We start from the raw sequence: 17,330 nt of genomic DNA on the forward strand, positions 1-17,330 counted from the left end.
CACCTGTCATCAAAGACCGCCGTCGGGAACAAGGTACGTGAGCCTTGGATCCTACACCACCAGGTTCAGGAACGGTTATTATCCTCAATCTCCAGGTTCCTGAACTGGCATGGACAATTTCACTCACCTTCTGCTTATTAAAATGAGAGGGTAAAATTTGAAAGCTTAGCAATCCACATGCATTATGATGCAAATACTAATTTTTGTATTTCTCTCCTTGTTGATATTTTCCCTCAGGATCAGAGGTGGCAATCTTTACTGGCCAACCTTGGCAGCCTTGACCGTGTTGGTGGGCTTTCTATTAAACTGTTGCAACTAGTTCACCAGTCTCCTTCAGGAAAGGAACATCGCTGTTCTTACCTGGCCTTGATATAGAAACATAGAAAATAGGTGCAGGAGTAGGCCATTCGGCCCTTTGAGCCTGCTCCGCCATTCAGTATGATCATGGCTGATCATCCAACTCAGAACCCTGTACCTGCTTTTTCTCCTTACCCACTGATCCCTTTAGCCACAAGGGCCATATCTAACTTCCTCTTAGATATAGCCAATGAACTGGCTTCAACTGTTTCCTGTGGCAGAGAATTCCACAGATTCACCACTCTCTGTGTGAAGAAGTTTTTCCTTATCTCGGTCCTAAAAGGCTTCCCCTTTATCCTTGAACTGTGACCCCTTGTTCTAGACTTTCCTAACATTGGAAACAATCTTCCTGCATCTGGCCTGTCCAATCCCTTTAGAATTTTATACGTTTCAATAAGATCCCCCCTCAATCTTCTAAATTCCAGTGAGTATAAGCCTAGTCGATCCAGTCTTTCTTCATATGAAAGTCCTGCCATCCCAGGAATCAATTTGGTGAACCTTCTCTGTACTCCCTCTATGGCAAGAATGTCTTTCCTCAGATTAGGGGACCAAAACTGCACACAATACTCTAGGTGCAGTCTCACCAAGACCTTGTACAACTGCAGTAGGACCTCCCTGCTCCTGTACACAAATCCTTTTGCTATGAACGCCAACATACCATTTGCCTTTTTCACCGCCTGCTGTACCTGCATGCCCACCTTCAATGACTGGTGTACAATGACACCCAGGTCCCGGTGCATCCCCCCCTTTTCCTAATCGGCCACCGTTCAGATAATAATCTGTTTTCCTGTTCTTGCAACCAAAGTGGATAACCTCACATTTATCCACATTAAATTGCATCTACCATGAATTTGCCCACTCACCTAACCTATCCAAGTCACCCTGCATCCTCTTAGCATCCTCCTCACAGCTAACACCGCTGCCCAGCTTCATGTCATCTGCAAACTTGGAGATGCTACATTTAATTCCCTCGTCTAAATCATTAATATATATTGTAAACAACTGGGGTCCCAGCACTGAGCCTTGCGGTACCCCACTAGTCACTGCCTGCCATTCTGAAAAGGTCCCGTTTACTCCCACTCTTCGCTTCCTGTCTTCCAACCAATTCTCTATTCACATCAATACCATACCCCCAATACCGTGTGCTTTAAGTTTGCACACTAATCTCCTGTGTGGGACCTTGTCAAAAGCCCTTTGAAAATCCAAATATACCACATCCACTGGCTCCTCCCTATCCACTCTACTAGTTAAATCTTCAAAAAATTCTGTAAGATTCGTCAGACATGATTTTCCTTTCACAAATCCATGCTGACTTTGTCCGATGATTTCACCTCTTTCCAAATGTGCTGTTATCACATCTTTGATAACCAACTCTAGCATTTCCCCCACCACCAATGTCAGGGTAACCAGTCTATAATTCCCCGGTTTCTCTCTCCCTCCTTTTTTAAAAAGTGGGGTTACATTAGCTACCCTCCAATCCTCAGGAACTAATCCAGAATCTAAGGAGTTTTGAAAAATTATCACTAACGCATCCACTATTTCTTGGGCTACTTCCTTAAGCACTCCAGGATGCAGACCATCTACGCCTGGGGATTTATCTGCCTTTAATCCCTTCAATTTACCTAACACCACTTTCCTACTAACATGTATTTCCCTCAGTTGCTCCATCTCACTAGACCCTCGGTCCCCTACTATTTCCAGAAGATTATTTATGTCCTCCTTAGTGAAGACAGAACCAAAGTAGTTATTCGATTGGTCTGCCATGTCCTTGTTCCCCATGATCAATTCACCTGTTTCTGACTGTAAGGGACCTACATTTGTCTTAACCAATCTTTTTTTCTTTTCACATATCTATGAAAGCTTTTACAGTCAGTTTTTACGTTTCCTGCCAGCTTTCTCTCATAATCTTTTTTCCCTTTCCTAATTAAGCTCTTTGTCCTCCTCTGCTGGACTCTGAAATTCTCCCAGTCCTCAGGTGTGCCACTTTTTCTGGCTAATTTGTATGTTTCTTCTTTGGACTTGATACTATCCCTAATTTCCCTTGTCAGCCATGGGTGCACTATCTTCCCTGGTTTATTCTTTTGTCAAACTGGGATGGACAATTATTGTAGTTCATCCATGTGATCTTTAAATGCTTGCCATTGCATATCCACCGTCAACCCTTCAAGTACCATTTGCCAGTCTATCTTAGCTAATTCATGTCTCATACCTTCAAAGTTACCCTTCTTTAAGTTCAGAACCTTTGTTTCTGAATTAACTATGTCACTCTCCATCTTAATGAAGAATTCCACCATATTATGGTCACTTTTACCCAAGGGGCCTCGCACGACAAGATTGCTAACTAACCCTTCCTCATTGCTCAATACTCAATCTAGAATGGCCTGCTCTCTAGTTGATTCCTCGACATGTTGGTTCAGAAAACCATCCTGCATACATTCCAAGAAATCCTCTTCCTCAGCACTCTTACCAATTTGGTTCACTCAATCTATATGTAGATTGAAGTCACCCATTATAACTACTGTTCCTTTATTGCACACATTTCTAATTTCCTGTTTAATGCCATCCCCAACCTCACTACTACTGTTAGGTGGCCTGTACACAACTCCCACCAGCGTTTTCTGCCCCTTAGTGTTATGCAGCTCTACCCATATCGATTCCACATCCTCCAGGCTAATGTCCTTCCTTTCTATTGCGTTAATCTCCTCTCTAACCAGCAACGCTACCCACCTCCTTTTCTTTCCTGTCTATCCCTCCTGAATATTGAATATCCCTGGATGTTGAGCTCGCATCCTTGGTCACCCTGGAGCCATGTCTCTGTGATCCCAACTATATCATATTCATTAATAACTATCTGCACATTCAATTCATCCACCTTGTTACGAATGCTCCTCGCATTGACACACAAAGCCTTCAGGCTTGTTTTTATAACATTCTTAGCCCTTATAGAATCTCCTAACTCCCTAAATTCACCTTGTAGGACCTCATCCTGTTTTTTACCTATATCTTTGGTACCTATGTGCACCACGACCACTGGCTGTTCACCCTCCCACTCCAGAATGTCCTGCAGCTGCTCAGAGACATCCTTGACCTTTGCACCAGGGAGGCAACATACCATCCTGGAGTCTCGTTTGCGGCCACAGAAACGCCTATCTATTCCCCTTACAATCGAATCCCCTATCACTATAGCTCTCCCACTCCTTTTCCTTCCCTCCTGTGCCGCAGAGCCACCCATGGTGCCATGAACTCGGCTGCTGCTGCCTTCCCCTGATGAGACATCTCCCCCAACAGTATCCAAAACAGTATATCTGTTTAGGAGGAAGATGAGCTCAGGGGACTCCTGCACTACCTGCCTACTGCTATGCTGTCTAGTGGCCACCCCTTCCCTTTCTGCCTGTGTAGCCTTTACCCGCGGTGTGGCCAACTCTCGCTTCCTCACAGTCCGACTTACACACGCTTGTGCAGTCGTGCCCCCATTAAACTGCTGAAGAAAATGACTCTAGACTCACTGATGCAACTGGATATTTACTGCTCTCTGAAATCAGCCATGTTACGCATTGCTACAATTAAAAGTTTTGACTCAGCCATGTTAGTAACAGTACAAGCTGTGCAACCTACTGTGTAGGAGCAATGTACGAAGTCCAGCAAGGCAAAAAGACATAGGCACTCAAAAGCCCTCACCCAAAAGGGAGTGCCTCCCACAATTGATTCACAATGTTTCACAATTGATCAGCCACATTCTCGAAATTGATCTGATACGGACAACAGACCATCTGATTTAAGGGATAGTTGATGCTGGAGTTGCGAGCAATGTCTACATCCTACAGATGAGTGGAAAGAGGCTACCATTCCCACAGTGCTACTGGTCAGAGGGTCCCAGGACCTTCACTTCTCTGAAAAAAGGAAATGGCAGCAGGATGGTGTGCAGTTTGTGGGGAGCACAGAGCCGATGAAATGTGTAACATTGCTGCTACTCCTTCATATTTTGAAATGGGAGATATGCAAGCTACAGTTGACAATTACTAAATGGAGATTATATCATATGTTTGTGGTAAATTTGGCCCAGAGTGATGCAAGTGGAAACTTACAGAAGTAAGAGCTGTGTTCCTTTCATTGGGAGTTTAAGCAGATTTGGTTTGTCACCAAAGACTGTAGCAAGTTTCTACAAATGTACTGTGGAGAGCATCCTAACTGGTTGTATCACCATCTGGTAGGAAGAGGCCAACACACAGGACTGGAAAAAGCTGCAGAGCCTGCTTTATCATGAAACCAACCTCCCCACCTTTGAGGACATCTTTAAAAGGAGATATCTCAAGAAGGGAGCATCCATCGTTAAAGACTCCACCATCCATGTCATGCCCTCTTCTCATTACTACCATCAGACAGGAACTAGAGGAGGCAGAAGACATATACTCAACGCTTTAGGAACAACTTCTTCCTCTCTGCCATCAAATTTCTAAATGGACAATGAACCCATGAATACTACCACAGTATTTTTCCAATCACAAACAAGAGAAAATCTGCAGATGCTGGAAATCCAAGCAACACACAAAATGCTGGAGGAACTCAAGCAGCATCTATGGAAAAGAGTACAGTCAACATTTTGGGTTGACACCCTTCATCAGGACTGGAGAAAAAGGATGAGGAGTTAGACTAAGAAAGTGGGATGGGAGGAAGACCCACAAGGTGATGGGTGAAACTGGGAGGGGAAGAGGTGAAGTAAAGAGCTGGGAAGTTAAAGAGATACAGGGCTGGAGAAGGGGGAATCTGACAGCATTTTTTTCTTTTGTTCTATTCAGGGCAGCCACTTATTTGGGACAACTCATAAAGGACAAAAACTCATTGAGAAAATAGCCAGGATTCCCTTCAATTATTTCAAACACCACGCCGTTAATTGGGACAGGAGACTGTAGAGAAACAATTTCTAAACAGTGTCAGACAGTGCACTTGTGTGACAATTAGACACTATACCATGCTTAGAGCAAACAGTTTCTAAACAGTGTCAGACAGTGCACTTGTGTAACTATTAGAGTTTCGAGCAAACGGTTTTTAAACAGTGTCAGCTGTGTGTGCTTGTGTTCAAAAAGCAGCAATTTCTGTCACTGATAGTTGATGAGAAATACAGTAAGACAATTCAGAACTGCTTTGTTCACTGTGGTTTCAAGCATTCAGGCCTAGAAATGTCAGAAACAGCTGGGAGTCAAAATGAAACGATTTCACTACTTCATTAAGTTAAGAACCATTAAGAATTTGAAGGTATTGATAATCATCTTCAATATTACAATGAAAATGAAGATTAGAAGAATGCAATCATCAACAGTTTTATATGAAGGCAGTCCATTAGGTGTACTGATTTTGTTTATTTAGTCAATCAAAAAACACATCTACGTAATTCCAACATCAATAACTAATTTAGCTTTATAGTGCGGTAGTAGTATTGATAGTGTTCTAATTTGTTCTGTATTTCATTTAAATTTATAACTCAATTAAACATTTTTATACCTTTTTAATCTATTTTCAGGCAGCCACTTAATTGGACCAATTAACTGATGTGTCCCAATTAACTGGAATCATAATAGTTATTATTACTATACATATAGTAAATTAGTTACTTATAGTATATTTTGTATATTACTCTATACTGTTGCCACAAAACAAATTTTAGGACATACCGTATGTCAGAGATAATAAATCTGATTCAATTGCATGGCATCAGTTTCACCCCCTATCCTTGGATTGGAGTTGATGACTCTACTAACAATATGAAGACACAACAGCCTAAATAGCTAGGAAATGTATTTTAATATGCAGTTATTGAATTCAGCAAATTTGGAAGCTTGTCTTATCAAAGAAAGGCTGTATTAGACTATAAAGTTAGAATTGAGACAAATGAAACACCATAGACAATCAATTACTGGACACAAATTTCAAAACTTTGAATTAAAATTTCACAAGTCGAGAATCCAAAAAACTGACTCTAAATAAAAAAAAATAATAATCTGGGAAGATGGAATTTGGTACATGGTTCAGGATGCTCTATTCTCATTAAGTGTCCAAATGATCACAAGGAGGAAGTAATTAGAATCAGAAATACAATTTTCCTCAAAGTTTGAAGTAGGTTTATCATTAAAGTATTTGTATGCCACCGTAAACTACCTTAAATTAATTTTCTTATGGGCATTTACAGGAAAAAGGAAATAGTGGAATATAGTGAAATAAAACTATACACAAAGACTGACCAACAACCAAAGTGTAAAAGAAGACAAACTGTGCAATTAAAATAGACAAACAAAAATGAAATTAAACCTGCCCCTGTAGCCAGAAACAAAAACACAGCATCAGATAATGTGTGGAGTCAGACCAGGGTCAATAGTGTAGCTCACTGAAGTCAACTCTACACCAAACAGAATGATTTTACTCAGACATTCTTTAGAGAATAGAGGAAGCTGAACTAATGATGCAACCTAGTTAAGATTTTTTTTTTGATGAACCAGAGAAACTCACTGGAAATCACCCAAACATCTTCATTCTAGAGTAGTCACTATTTGGGAAACCATTAAAAAGCAAATCCCTTGAAGATTTGACTATGGCAAAATGTTCATGTTATGTAAGGTATTTAACCTAAAATAGACTTTTTAACTCTTTCTTTCTTTTCTCAGTTCTGAAGAGATGCATGAAGCAAAGCTGAAATTTTTTTCTATGTTGCAAGATCCCAACCAGTTCCTCAAAGCTGTTCAGGGAAGGACCCTGCCCACTTTCCCCAACCCGTTCTGAAGTTCCTATGATTCTAGTCCTATTCTTTTTTTAAAGCTCTGACCAGCGACCAGTCAGAAGATGGAAGAAAGGGATTTCACTCGGGTCCACTGACTGAGTAGAAAAAGGCAGTGGAGCTGATAGCAGTTTACTTGGAGCTCTGACCAGCAACCCAGCAGTGTTGGGATTGATTAGCAAAAGCAAAATTAAAAGATGGCAGGGGAAAGTGCAGTGGCCATCGTTGGAATGGACAAAGTTAGAGTAGTTAGCTTTAGCTCTTTGAGAGTTCAGTGAAGGGAGGCTTCAGTCAAAAGGCAAAACAAGAAAAGCTGTAGGTCATTTTTTTTTCTTTATATCTGCTCAGCTAGGACAGTAGAGATGCCAGGCAGGATAGCGAAATACTCCTCTTGTGGGATGTGAGAAGGCAGGGAGACTTCCAGTGTCTCTGACAACTACAACTGCAAGTGTGCATCTGGCTGCAGCTTCTAACAATCCACGTTGAGAAGTTGCAGCTGGAACTGGATGAACTCCAGATCATATGGGAGGCTGAGGGGGTGACAGATAGGACATATAGACAGGTGGTTACACCCAAGGTGCAGGACACAGGAAACTGGGTGACAGGCAGGGAAAGGGGGTGAAGGAGCCAGTGCAGAGTACCCCTATGGCCATCCTCCTCAACAACAGGTTTATCACTTTGGATTCTATTGGGGGGTGACCTAACAGAGGAAAGTCACATTGGCTGGTCTCTGGCACTGAGTCCATCTCTGTGATTCAGAAAGGAAGGGGGAGAAGAGGCGCGCTGTGGTGATAGAGGATTTGTTAGTTAGGGGAATGGACAGGAGATTCTATGGGTGAGAAGAAGATCCTCAGATGGTATGTCGCTTCCCGGGTGGCAGGGTCTGGGATATCTTGGATCAAGTCCTCAGCATTCTTAAGCAGGAGGGTGAATAGCCAGAGGTCGTGGTCCATGTAGGTAGCAATGACATGGGAAGGACAAGTGACGAGGTTCTGCATAGAGGGTCCAGGGAGTTGGGTGCTAGGTTTACAATTTTTCATGTGGCTAAGAAGTTGGTGTAGGAGCAAGGGCATAAGATTTTTGAATCATTGGGCTCTCTTCCAAGGAAGGTGGAATCTATATAGATGAAACCGTTTGCCACGGAACTGGAGGGGGAGTAATATCCTAGAGGGAATGCTGCACGGTGGGGTTTAAACTAGAGTTGCCGGGGAATGGGGACCAGAGAGCCTGAACACTGAGTGGAGAGGTTCTGGAGTCAGACTTTGGTAAGACTTGAGACAAAGTCAGGAATTCAAAGGTTGCGCTGGTCAGGACTAGTGTCCTGAGCTCTGAATATTTCAATGCAAGAACTATCGTAGGAAAGGCAGATGAGCTCAAGGCATGGATCAACACCTAGAACTATGATATTGTAGCCATTAGTGAGACTTAGATGCAGGAGAGACAGGACTGGCAGCTCAATATTCGGGGGTTCCATTGTTTTAGACGTGACAGAGTGGGAGGGATCAAATGAGGAGGGGTGGTCTTACTAGTCAGGGGAAATGTCACGGCAGTGCCCAGTCAGGACAGACAGGAGAACTCGACTGGTGAGGTGTTACGGGTGGAACTGAGAAATAAGAAAGGTATGGCTACAACAATGGGGCTATATTACAGACCACCGAACAGTCCGAAGGATTTAGAGGATCAGATTTGTAAAGAGATAGCAGACTGTTGCAATCTGTTACAATAGGTGACTTTAACTTTCCACAAATTGACTGGGAATTCCATACTGTAAAAGGACTGGATGGGATAGAGTTTGTCAAATGTGTCCTGGAAAGTTTCCTTCATCAGTATGTAGAAGCCCCAATGAAAGAGTGTGTGATACTGGATCTGCTGTTAGCGAATGAGACAGGACAGGTGACTGAAGTTTGTGTAGAGGAACACTTTGCATCCAGTGACCCCCAACGCCATTAGTTTCAAAGTAAATAGGCAAAGAGGTACCTCTGGTCCACAGGTCGAGATACTAAATTGGAAAAAGGCCTGCTTTGATAGTATCAGAAATGGTTTGGCAAGTGTGGATGGGACAGGCTGTTTTCCGATAAAGGTGTACTTGGCAAGTGGGAGGCCTTCAAAAACAAAATTTTGAGAACATAAAACTTGTATGTGCCTGTCAGAATAAAAGGCAAAGATAACAAGTGTAGGGAACCTTGGTTTTCAAGAGATATTGAGGCCGTGGTTAAGAGATAAAAGGAGGTGTATAGGCAAGAAGGAACAAATGAGGTGCTTATGGAGTACAAGAAATGCAGGAGAACAGGCATGAAAGAAATCAAGAAGGCATGGAGTTGGTCAGCAATCCATGTGTGGAGCCGGAACAGATGGGACAGACCTTAAATGAATTCTTTGTACTGGTATTTATTCAGGAAACGACACAGAGTGGCATGAGGTTCATGGACCCTCTACAGATTATAGAGGAGGAGGTGTTTGCTACCCTGAGGCAATTCAGGGTGGATAAATCCCCGGGGCCTGACAAGGTGCTCCCTCGGACCCTACAGGAGGCAAGCGCAGAATTGATGGGGCCCTAGCAAAGATTTTTAAATCACCCTTAACAGCAGGGGAGGTACTGGAGGATTGGAGGATAGCCAGTGTCGTTCTTCTGTTTTTAAAAGTCTCTAAACATAAACTAGGTGAGTCTGAGATCAGTTGTGGGTAAGCTATTCGAAAGTATTCTAAGGGGCCTGACATGTAAGTATTTGGATAGATATGGACTGATTAAGGATATCAGTATGGCTTCTTGTGGGTAGGCCACGTCCAACCAATCTTACAGAGTTTTTTGAGGAAGTTGCCAGGATGAAGGCAAGGCAGTGGATATTGTCTATATCGACTTCAGCAAAGTCATTAACTAGGTCCTGCATGGGAGGCTGGTTAAGAAGGTTCATTCAGCATGAGGTATTAAATTAGATTAGACATTGGCTGTGTGGGGGAAGCTAGAGAGTGGTAGTAGAGGGTTGACTATCTGACTGGAGGCCTGTGACTAGTGGTGAGCTACAGGGATCAGTGCTAGGTCCTTTGTTGTTTGTCACCTGTATCAATGATCTAGATGATAATGTGGTTAACTGGATCAGCATATTTGCAGATGGCACCAAGACTGGGAGTGAGTTGGATGGTGAGGAAAGCTATCATGGCTTGCAGAGGAAGCTGCAAGAGCTGGAAAAATGGGCTGAGAAATGGCAGATGGAGTTTATTGTAGACAAGTACAAGGTGTTGTACTATGGTAGGACCAACAAGAGTAGAGCACTGAGGAGTGTAGTAGAACAAAGATCTGGGTATAATTCGTTGAAAGTGGCATCACAGGTAGATATGGTGGTAAAGAAAGCTTTTGGCACATCGGCCTTCGTAAGCACAGAAAATGGGATGTTACGCTGAAGATGTATAAGATGTAGGTGAGGCCTAATTTGGAGTATTGTGTGCAGTTTTGGTCACCTACCTACAGGAAAGCTGAATACAAGTTTGAAAGAGTGCAGAGAAAGTTTACAAGGATGTTGCCAGGTCTGGAGGACCTGAGTTATAGAGAAAGATTGAGTAGATTAGGACTGTATTCTTTAGAACATAGAAGATTGAGAGCAGATTTGCCAGAGGTGTACAAAATAATGAGGGGTATACAACCAGAGGTCATGGATTAAGGATGAAAGATGAGAAGTTTAAGCAAAACATGAGGAGAAACATCTTCACTCAGAGGGTTGTAGGAGTGTGGATGAGCTGTCTGCAAAAATGATGCATATGAGCTCGATTTTAACATTTAAGACAAGTTTGGATAGTAGGGGTATGGAGGGCTATGATCCCACAGCAGATTGACAGGAGAAGGCAGTGTATTGGCATGGAATAGATGGGCTGAAGGGCCTGTTTCTGTGCTGTACTTCTCTATGACTCTATAACTAACATGGTTGTTCTTAAATGTCCTGCACATGGCTAAACTAATCACAAAGCAATAAATCGAAGAGCCAGCCAACAAATGCCATCCCAGGGCAACTACAGGTGGTAACTAGCATCAACCATCCCTCATCATGGGAATAAAATTAAATACACTATATAAATAGACTGTGAAGAAGTATCAGCTTACCATCCTCTCAGTTAACAGGTATAAGTAATTTTGGTCCACTTTATCAAGCAATATGCTGTGGCGTATTGGAGATTCATCTCTCAGCTCAGTTAGAATACTTGGGCGAACGACTTTCATATTTTCATCCAGAACCAGCTGCAATAAAAATCATGCAGTTAATTCATCTACTTCCATAGTCTGAACTGATATCTGACTTACAGTAGCATAATATCACATAAATCTGCTAATCTTCAGTCACATTTCTCATTATTGGCTTGGGAGAGTATACCGTGCTCAGACTGGCTGCTGAATCCCCCAACCTTACAGAGAGTCCACTTCAAAAGGCTAAGTTTGTCAAAGACAGTGTTGCGAAAAAAATCACAAGAAAATATCCCAACTGAAGGAACTTGGTGAGTTAGGTTGAGGGATGCCTAAGACAAGAGTCATTGAAAAAAATCTTGTGTTTTTTGTTATTGGTCTTCTTCAAAGTAAAACTATGCATAAAAGTGCACTATGAACCAGAACCATCCAGACATGCTAACGATGAGGATCGTTACAAAATATCACAACAACTTGGAGCAGAATACCTTCAAAACTGGAGATGCTTATTGACTGCGTGAGAAATGTGTCTCCTCTGCCTCCATTCATTATCAACGACCCTACAGTTCACACCACTTTAGCACTGAGGTTCCTGGGCATCTTTATTACACAGGACCTCGTGTAGGAATCATATCTCCATTAACAAAAAGGCTTGGCAGAGGATGTACTTTTGGAGACATTTCATAAAATTCCATCTTTCCCAGAACATACTGGTTCTGTACTACAATGCCAGCATAGAGAGTTTCCTCACATCAGCCATTACTGTCTGGTTTGGTACAGCATCCTCTCTCAGCACACTGTATGAACACCACAGTGAACCTGTCAGCAGGAAAGGTCATTAGCTAAAGTCTACCAACACTGCAGGACTGGTATGTTTCCAGGACAGAGAAATGGGCAGGAAAATCATTGCAGAAACTCCCCAAACAGCAAACTGACTTTTCCAAATGCTCCCTCCTGGTCATTAAAATAGAAATCTCACACTATCTTAAAAGTTTCTTTCTCCCAGGCAGTTAATCTGATCAACTGTTCTAGTTAGCCCACCCCACCACCCTGTATCTATTACCTCAGTCATTGCACTGCTCTGTAAACACTTTGAACCACTTTTTATAAAGCTGTTTACATTGTAAATACATGGTGGTGTTCATGTATTTTTGCACATTTTAATCCATATCCATACTTTAACCTCTAACTTTATTTTCATAGACAGTAGATACCAGTTAATTGGGGCAGCTACTTATTTGGGACAACTCTTAAAGAATAAAAACTAATTGAGAAAATAGTTGTGATCCCCAACATTTATTTGGGATATTATGCTGTTTAATTGTGGCAGATGACTGTTGCTGAATAGTTTCTAACAAACGTCGATCACAAGCAATTATGTGACATGAGATGCAACACCATGATTCAAGTGAACAGTTTTTAAATACCACCAGTTGCATGTATTTGTGTTCAAAAAGCAGCAATTGTGGTCACTGATTGTTGGCGATAAATAAGCAGTAAGACAAATCAAAACTGTTTTGCTCACTGTAATTTCAAGCATGCAGGCTTGGAGATGCCTGAACTGTTGAGAGTGAAAATGAAACTATTTCACTACTTCAACAAATTAGAAACTACAAGGAATTTAAGGTTTTAACAATCATCTTTAATGTTACAATGAAAATGAAGATTAGGAGGATGCAATCATCAACAGCCAATCCATTATCTAGGTGTCTGTGCCGATTTTGTTCATTTACAGTCATAAGAACATGATGCAGATGAATTTCTCCATTGATAAGTATTAGGAAATAATCCACAGTTTTATAGTACTGCACGTACAAACAAGCTGGATGAACTCAGCAGGTTGGGGAGCATCTGTTGAAATGAGCAGTCAACGGATGCTGCCCGACCTGCTGAGTTCATCCAGCTTGCTTGAATGTGTTGATTTGACCACAGCATCTGCAGTGTATTTTGTGTTTACTATAGTACTGCAGTAGTTTCAGTAATGTCCTAATTTGTTCTGTGTTTCATTTACTGTAAATACATCATTTATTTCTCAGTTAGTCATTTCCTGCTGGGGGGGGGGAAGGTTCAGGAAATCAAAACCAGAATATTACTTATACTACACCATTCAGGGTGCAGCAGCTGAGGGATATTGCTAAGGATATCAGGACATGTACGCTTGGGAATGATCCGAGGGAACTGTTCCAAGCAATTAGCTACTGGAGAGCAATACAGTGTTTTGCCAGAAACACGGCAACATGCTGGGGGAGGAGATGTGGAGTTAAAGAATGTGATATTGACTATTATGAGTACTAACAGTGGAGACCCAACAGACGAGTTGTGTAAACATTACCAGAGGAAAGGAAAACACCTCACTGAATTTGTGCCCAATCTGTGGACGGTGTTCCAAGGGGTGTATAGATCAGTATTAGATCGCAATCAATTAGAGCCAGAACCCAAAGATATATGGTTAAGCACATTAGCACCAATGAATCTAGAAATATATTGGAAATATTTGGTCCAAGGGACCATGCACATGCTGAGGCACAGGTATTTAGAAAAACGAATACAGCATGGAAGAAGGAAGTGTGGGAGTTAGACTTTAACTTTAGGAATACTCCAGAGGCAGTTAAAGTGAAAATACATGGATGTCATGTGGGGAGAAGCCAGCGGGGAAATTGTAGAAGGGAAATAACACAGCGCTGGGGTGCACCTTCACTCAATTGGGGAAGCTACTGTTGGGGGCAGGACAGCACTCAAAACTGCTGTTTCAGCTGTGTTAATGTGGGTCGTTATGCCCAGAACTGTACAGCAAACAGATCACTTGATCTGACTCCTAACAAGAATCAGAGATTTCAATTACAGAGGGGTCAAAATAAGTTGGAATTTTGGTTAATGTGGGGATTTCATGCTTTAAACTTGTTGAATGTTGTTTACTTTTGCATGTTAAATAACTTCCAATATTTCTGTTTTAAAATCTTGGAGTAACACATTTCCTCAATGGTGTCAGAATGTAACTGTATGTTATTGGTAATGGTTAAACCCTTCGGAACAAGTGATTTTCTTAAAAGTGTGAATGGTTTGCATGTTTCAATTGTATGAAGTGTGGTCACATGAGAGTTCATCTGAGGCTATGTCCACACTACACCGGATAAATCCGTAACCGAAGCTTTTTCTCTTTGTTTTTACCCTCTGTCCACACTAAAACGGCGTTTTTGTCCCCCGAAACCGGAGATTTTCAGAAATGCTCTCCAGGGTGTATAATTTTGAAAACGCCACTCGGCTGGAGCAGTGTGGATGGGGTAACTGGAGAAATCCAAAAACACTGTCAGACGGCAGCGCGCCATTTCATTGTTTTCTTGAACGCAACCTAACAATTTCAGAACAGACAGCAACAAGACTGAAGCCAGAAGAGTTAGAAATGTACTCACCAAATACTTTGACCCATAACTTACTGAATAAATAAGAATATTCACTTTGCCCTGTTTTCTGTCCTTGCTCGTATGAAGGTGGTTTACCTATTTCTGCAAGTACTTCTCTGACAATAGCTGTGTAACAGCCTAATGTAACATTGTAAGGAAATACAAGATAACACTGATGCAGATATGTTTTATACATTTAACAAGGTGCTTTATTAATGCAACAGAGTTGGTCAGTTTTTCAATGTTCATCGTCAGCCAGGTCATACTGTCAGTTAACTCCCTGTCGGTTGCCTCCATACGCTCCAGTATTTGGATTTTTTTACTTTTAAGTCCTCCTGTGCGAGAGCCAACAGCTGTCTGTCTTTTAGGTTTTTCTAGTCTGTAACTGCACAAACGCGCACTTTCACGGCAAAATTCAACACCAAGTATGTCGCTTGGTTTCGATAGATGTGTCCTGCACATGCGCAGTAGGAGGAGATTCGCCGAAATGTCCGTGGACAGAGATATTTTTTAAAACGCATTGAGTGGACGCCTATTGTTTTTACGCGAAACTGGCGTTTTCGAAATTATCCTGCCTAGTGTGGACATAGCCTGAGAGAGAGAGTGTGTGTGTGTCTGTGAGAGAAAGAGTGTAAAGATTATTTTTAAGAGGCTGTGCCTTTAAGAGGTTTCAACAATGTGTTAATGTTTCGGGAGCCTCGACCAGCAGTTCTCTAAAGATGTGTGAAAGCTTTTCGCGGCAAGAGTTAACTGCTTATTTTAAGTTTTGAAGTTACTTGAGAAGGTTCTAAAGGAAGAACAGTACAAGTATAGATTTTTGTTTGTCCTGTGTTTCTGGTTTGTGTTTCTTTATTTGTTTTCCATGGAATTGATTTTAGAGAAACTCAGATTCCACACTGGCCAGGTGTAATCTGGGTTAAAATGGAAAGATGTGCATGTATAACATGTGGGATATGAGATACCCACATTTGTTCATTAATTGCTCATTAGTGGACAGTTAATATTTTTACTAGTATTAACTTACTTTCTCTTTGACTTTTCATGGAGGGTCAGGAAAATTTAGTAGGTGTGCACACAGGTATTCTATTGTGTAAGCTCACGTGTTCTTCCATTGAGACAATAAAGATACTTGTTGGTAATTACAGATTCTCTCTGTACCTCTCTGATCATTATTACTAAGAGGTAGATCTTTGTAACAGTGTACACTACTTGCACTGGCAGCTTGTTCCATACTCTCACAACTCTCATGCTCCCCTTAAACTTTTCACCATGTTCCCTCATTGGTCCTACCAAAGTGCAATATTTTGTACTTGTCTGGATTAAATTCCATCTGCCATTTTCAGCCCATTTTTCCTGTTGGTTCAGATCTCACTGCAAGCTCTTTTAGCCTTTTGCACTGTCTACTACACTCCCAATCCACAAATTTGCTGATTCAATTAACCACATTATCATCCAGATCACTGAAATAGATGACAAACAATACAGCCAGCACTAGGACCCTGTGGCACTAGGGTCCATCACCTGCTGGTGCTTTTCCTTACTTCTCTAGACTCTGCGTCCATCTCCTGAGTAAAGAGATCCCCCCCCCCCCCCCCGTCTCTTTTGGCTCCACGCATAGATTCCAATTCTGATCTTCCAGAATGGGCTAATTTTGTCCATTGCAATCCTTTTGCTCTGAACATATCTGTAGAATCCCTTAGGATTCTCCTTCACCTTGTCTGCTAGTGATCCCACCCACCCTGCTCATGTACTGTTTATCGCAATCCCATCAGGATGTAGCATCCACACCGGGCCCACTGGACTCAAAAACAGTTACTTTCCCCAAGAAGTAAGGCTGTTCTACACCCGTCACTACCATTACTTTAACATTTCCTGTCAGTCACCTTACGTACAGGCAATCCTGTGCCTAGCATCACTTTGGAATCAATAGAATATAATCAATTTATGTATATAAGCTATATTAGGCATTTATATTTATTATGTCCTTCATCTTATTGTGTTTTTTATGCTGTATCCAATCCAGAGTAACAATAATTTTGTTCTCCTTTACATTTCTTTACTAGAAATGACATTAAGCAATCTTGAATCATTTTTGTTGCATGTCGTGCCAGAACAGCACAGCAAATTCCTAATATATGTAAATATATTAGGTGAATAAAGCTGATCTTTGAATGTGTGATTAAAATTGTGTCAAATCCCAAATAGTAATTTCCAGCAGCTCATGGAAGAGATGTTGTAAATTAATTGACAATATCAACATCTGATGAATATTCTGCACTATGCAATAACAACAGGGTTTAGATGGAATGGAAACAGGTTGTGATTATTTCTTGATGCACCACTGCACTCTGGATAGGACCCCACCTGTCCAGCCAGCATGTTTTCAACATTACCTAATGATGGCAAAGCCCACACAATGCCACTTATAGAGTCATAGAAAAGTGCAGCACAGAAACAGGCCCTTTGGCCCATCTAGTCCATGCTGAACCATTTAATCCCCCTTGTCCCATCAACCTAGCCCTCCATGTACCTACTTATCCAAACTTTGCTTAAACATTGAAATCGAGCTTGCATGCACCACTTGTGCTGGCTGCTTGTTCCACACTCTCATGACCCTTTGAGTGAAGATGTTTCC

General features: G+C 41.7%; 1 protein-coding gene across 1 annotated transcript in view; it reads right to left on the bottom strand.

Moving 5' to 3' along the window:
* The window catches only part of plxnc1 (plexin C1), a 197,320-nt gene that overhangs the window by 131,474 nt on the left and 48,516 nt on the right, over positions 1-17,330 (bottom strand). Inside the window, exon 3 of the mRNA XM_073066019.1 lies at positions 11,217-11,351. Coding sequence (XP_072922120.1) covers positions 11,217-11,351 — 135 coding nt within the window. The remainder of the gene's footprint in view (positions 1-11,216; positions 11,352-17,330) is intronic.

This window comes from Hemitrygon akajei, chromosome 14 (genome assembly GCF_048418815.1).
Source record: "Hemitrygon akajei chromosome 14, sHemAka1.3, whole genome shotgun sequence".
Taxonomy (NCBI): Eukaryota; Metazoa; Chordata; class Chondrichthyes; order Myliobatiformes; family Dasyatidae; genus Hemitrygon; species Hemitrygon akajei.